We start from the raw sequence: 5,269 nt of genomic DNA, 5'->3' as shown, positions 1-5,269 counted from the left end.
GAAGCCCCGGAGACTTTTGCACTCCCCCGTTGCAATTTACAACGGAGAGGGGAAACGAGAGCTCCCCTCCTCCGTCCAAAAAATTCATTCATCTTTTCCAAGCTACGATCTGCACGAAATCGGAAACCCGGTTTTTGAGAGCACTTAGAAAAAAACGAGCTATTTTCACATGATGGGGAAATCATGGAGGAATGTATCCGCCTCATGAGCACTTTGGATCGGATGAAATTGTTGCCTGGAGGACCCCCAATCATGGTTCTCACAAAACTTTAAGTTTTCAAACTGGTCTCTGGATGAATGCAAGGGGAGTTGTCAGGGGACTCTACCCGCCTCAAGAGGCACTATTTTGGGATACATTTTATCCATTTTCACCCCTTTTTATGGTTCTTCCAAAAAGTTAACTTAGACTTTTTCCGACTCTGGAGAAAGGTAGGGGGAGTTGTCAGGGGACTCTACCCGCCTTTTGGAACACTATTTTTGGATACAATTTATCCATGTTCACCCTTTTCTCTGGTTCTTCCAAAAGTTGACTTAAACTTTTTCCCACCCTGGAGAAAGGTATGGGGAGTTGTCAGGGGACTCTACCCGCCTTTTGGAACACTATTTTCGGATACAATTTATCCATTTTCACCCTTTTCTCTGGTTCTTCCAAAAGTTGACTTGTACTTTTTCTGACTCTGGAGAAATGCAATGGGAGTTGTCACGGAATAACGATACACTATTTTCGGCTAAAATGGTTGTCTGGAGGACCCCCAATCATGGTTCTCACACAACTTTAAGTTCTGAAACTGGTCTCTTAAGGAATTCAAGGGCAGTTTTCACGGAATAACGAGACACTATTTTCGGCTAACATGGTTGCCTGTATGACCCCCACTCATGGTTCTCACAAAACGTTAAGGGCGTTCTCCCCGGCAACCCGCCAGCAGATGAAAACACACACCCCTCCGCCTCTCCACCTCTTCCGAGGGACGAGGGAACCGCGCGGGGGTCTGCTGGAGGCTACTGCCGGGTGCTCCGTCCTGCGCCTCACCGGGACCCTGACTCCAGCGCGGTGTGGCGGCCTCGCCCTGGCCGTCCACCGTGCGCCCTCTGGGTACCTGACTCCCCTGCCTCCTCTGGGGGCAGGTGAGAGGGGTTCAATGCCTCCCCGGAGGATACTGTTATCCCGGCAACCCGCCAGCAGATGAAAACACACACCCCTCCGCCTCTCCACCTCTTCCGAGGGACGAGGGAACCGCGCGGGGGTCTGCTGGAGGCTACTGCCGGGTGCTCCGTCCTGCGCCTCACCGGTACCCTGACTCCAGCGCGGTGTGGCGGCCTCGCCCTGGCCGTCCACCCTCTGGGTACCTGACTCCCCTGCCTCCTCCGGGGGGCAGTTGAGAGGGGTTCAATGCCTCCCCGGAGGATACTGTTATCCCGGCAACCCGCCAGCAGATGAAAAGACCCACCCCTCCGCCTCTCCACCTCTTCTGAGGGACGAGGGAACCGCGCGGGGGTCTGCTGGAGGCTACTGCCGGGTGCTCCGTCCTGCGCCTCACCGGGACCCTGACTCCAGCGCGGTGTGGCGGCCTCGCCCTGGCCGTCCACCCTCTGGGTACCTGACTCCCCTGCCTCCTCCGGGGGGCAGTTGAGAAGGGTTCAATGCCTCCCCGGAGGATACTGTTATCCCGGCAACCCGCCAGCAGATGAAAAGACCCACCCCTCCGCCTCTCCACCTCTTCTGAGGGACGAGGGAACCGCGCGGGGGTCTGCTGGAGGCTACTGCCGGGTGCTCCGTCCTGCGCCTCACCGGGACCCTGACTCCAGCGCGGTGTGGCGGCCTCGCCCTGGCCGTCCACCGTGCGCCCTCTGGGTCGTACCCGAAACTGTCGGGTATCCTTTGGGAGAATCAGACTCTGGAGGAACGTGAGGGGAGATTACAGGGATCTCTGCCCGCCTAACGAGTGCCTAAATGGGACACCGCACCATGATGCAAATGAAAACAAACACAGATTTGAAAATAAGCTGAGTGCGTCTTTCGTGAGTCTTTTCACGCTTCCTTCTTTTTTACCCACGATTCTGGTGACATTTTCCGGTACCGAAATGCTCAAGAATACAGGTCGGATGGCGGTCCGTTGTCCGATCTGCAATAGCTCCTACCGTGCCCTGAGCAAGCACCTACAGAGGAACCATGGTGTGCGTAACTTGGATGAAATAAAAATTCTGCTGTTGTTGGCCAACGGACGGACCAACATTAGGCTCCATCCCTGTACCATTCTGGGATGCGAGTACCACGGCACAAGGCTGGATCGCCACTTGGCCAGAGACCATGTTGAGCTGGCCCGGGAGGAACTACATGTGGTTCAAAATCAAATGAAAATGACAGTGGCCAAGAAGGAGCTTTATGAACTCCGAATGACAAACCCCACAATAGAAATGATTACCGCTTGGGCTGTTGACACGGTGGCAGACGACGATATACTGTCACAACCTCCACCCTTGTCCCCGGTGAATGAATGTGACAACCCGGACTGCAAAGAATGGAGGCTGGAGGCTAACGCAGTGAGGGCTCAGCGGGACATATATGCTGCTGAGGTGAAATCCCTGCGCTGCAAGTTGCAGCAGAGGATAAAGGACAAGCGACAGAGGATGGATCAGCGGGCCGGGGACATGCCCGCGTTCGATGGGGAGGAACGAGAGCGGGTCATTCTGAAGAAACGACCCCGACCAGAGTCGACACCAACGAGGCTGTCCAAGTCGAAAGGTCCCTCCTGCAGCAAGTCTCCCATTCCTGCCTGCAGCACGTCTCCCATTCCCGCCTGCAGCACGTCTCCCATTCCCGCCTGCAGCAAGTCCCCCACTGGCTCTCACACCCATTCACCCAGCTCCTCAGAGCCTGCATCCATCCATACCGAGGCCTCGTCAACCTCCCCTCCCATAAATTCCCCCTGGTTCCGGGGCAGGGGCCGGGGAAATATAATGCGGGACATAACATTCCCACGGATCATGGGTAAGTGTTTTGGCTATGTGACACATGCAGTTTCTGTAACACATCATGTGTTGTCATTAAAGTACTGTTTATATTTCACAGAGGAGTATCTGCAAGGATACCGGGAGCATTATGCAGGTATCGACCCACCAGTGAGGCTCCAGGAAAACACAGTCTCCAAACTAAGCAGAGTGAAGTCGTTCCTCAGTTTCATGGCACACGGTTTCAATCGCCTGTCTGACTGGCTCTTTTTGAGGGATCTCAAGAGGATACGCGGGTGGTCCCGGAGCCTGATGAAGTCAAGCCTTCAGGTCACGACCTCCGACTTCTACATCAAGAATATATCACACTTTCTCAAGTACATGGCCGACACACCGTGCAAGGGGAGCAGGCTCAGCCAAACGGACATGATTTTAATCAAACGGGAAGTAGTTGCCATCCTGAAGTCCCTGAAGAGAAAAGTACTTATCCACCAGATGCAAGTGAAGCGTGACAAGATGGAAGGTCTGCCGAGCCACAACGACCTAATGACATGCTTGACTTCGACCACCACTCGCATCCCTCAGCTCCTGGATGTGATGGCCAGCAATCCGACTACCGCGACCCGGACACTGCTCTATGGGTATATGACTCTTCATTGGAGCTGCATTTATGGCCACCGTCCGGGGGTCTACTCCAACATGACCAACGCCGAGGTCCGAAAGGCGGATACAACTGGCACTGCCTTCGGCTACCTGGTTCATGTGAGTGCTATTAATCAATGTATTTATTCTGGCAGTTATATGCATGATTGACATTGTATTGACACTCTCTATCTCTGTCATAACAGGTAAGTAACCACAAGACGGCCAACGCGTTCGGGGAGGCGCAGCTGTACCTCACCGTAGAAGAATTTGGATGGATGAAGAGGTGGCTGGAAATTAAGGGTACGCTGACCTGCACCCAGAGCCGTTACTTTCTGTACACAGAGGGGAAGAACCCGTTCAGGAAGCTTGCCTACTCCCTGAGGTTGGCATGGGCTGATGTGGGGCTCCGCAGTCCCATTAACTTCACCGACCTCCGCACAGTCCACGCCGATAATGCGAAGAGGTTTCAAGACAAAGGCAACCGCCAAAGAGTGAGTGATTTCATGTGTCACAACACTGCAACTGCGGACAAATTTTACGCGAATAATCCTTCTTTGAAGGAGGCTGCGGACATTCGGTTGCTCTTCACACAGTCACTTCAAGCAGCGGCGGCGGCATCGACAGCAGCAGCAGCAGCGGGAAATGAAGACACTTTTGCGGGTATTGACATCGACAGTGACAACTCTGGAGAGGAGCACAGCCCGGCTCCCTACCAAGACTCCCTACCAAGACATGTCCCGAAGAGGGACCAGTCACTGGCCGAACACAACCCCTCAGACATGGGTGAAGAGAGGGTGCCATACTCTGCCCCAACTTCACCCACTGTTGCCAGTGATCAACTTGTAAATATGCAGTGTGTTGTTGTAATCAGTCCCCTTGTAAATACGTTATATCCTGTTTGAATTTATTTATTACTGTCAATATTACTGTAAATAAAGTTTGTTAAAATTACTAAGTGTTCTGTTTTTAATCCCACTATGGGTTTTCTTCTTTTAAGATCCCCAGGGGCACGATATTCTGGTTCTGGTGGTAGCATGTAGGTGTTTAGTCCGAGTGAGGAGTGCTCAAGTGTGGGATGATTTGTAAGGTAGAAGAGGGTAAAAAAAGTTAAAGTGTGAACCTCCAGCAGGGCAGGTGGTGCTGTGAAGAAGGCCGACTATGGGTGCCGATGGGCGGACGGCAAAGCACCGCAAAGTAGACCCCCTTTAAGTGTAGCCAGGGGCACGAGCAAAATCCTCCATGGAGGTTGGGTGCTGCTGCTGTGAAGAAGGCCGACTATGGGTGCCGATGGGCGGACGGCAAAGCACCGCAAAGTAGACCCCCTTTAAGTGTAGCCAGGGGCACGAGCAAAATCCTCCATGGAGGTTGGGTGCTGCTGCTGTGAAGAAGGCCGACTATGGGTGCCGATGGGCGGACGGCAAAGCACCGCAAAGTAGACCCCCTTTAAGTGTAGCCAGGGGCACGAGCAAAATCCTCCATGTAGGTCGGGTGCTGCTGCTGTGAAGAAGGCCGACTATGGGTGCCGATGGGCGGACGGCAAAGCACCGCAAAGTAGACCCCCTTTAAGTGTAGCCAGGGGCACGAGCAAAATCCTCCATGTAGGTCGGGTGCTGCTGCTGTGAAGAAGGCCGACTATGGGTGCCGATGGGCGGACGGCAAAGCACCGCAAAGTAGA

At 53.8% G+C, this 5,269-nt stretch overlaps 1 protein-coding gene across 1 annotated transcript; it reads left to right on the top strand.

Annotated features, from left to right (window-relative positions):
* Positions 1-3,636: 3,636 nt before the first annotated feature.
* Positions 3,637-4,545, top strand: LOC139433446 (uncharacterized). The gene is made up of 2 exons (XM_071202470.1): positions 3,637-3,711; positions 3,798-4,545. The coding sequence occupies exons 1-2, from the start codon at positions 3,649-3,651 to the stop codon at positions 4,494-4,496; spliced, it is 762 nt and encodes a 253-aa protein (XP_071058571.1). The 5' UTR covers positions 3,637-3,648; the 3' UTR covers positions 4,497-4,545.
* The last annotated feature ends 724 nt before the right edge of the window (positions 4,546-5,269 follow it).

Source organism: Pseudochaenichthys georgianus, unplaced genomic scaffold (genome assembly GCF_902827115.2).
Source record: "Pseudochaenichthys georgianus unplaced genomic scaffold, fPseGeo1.2 scaffold_456_arrow_ctg1, whole genome shotgun sequence".
Taxonomy (NCBI): domain Eukaryota; kingdom Metazoa; phylum Chordata; class Actinopteri; order Perciformes; family Channichthyidae; genus Pseudochaenichthys; species Pseudochaenichthys georgianus.
Note: the sequence above shows the minus strand (reverse complement) of the source record. Positions and strands in the feature narration are given on the sequence as shown.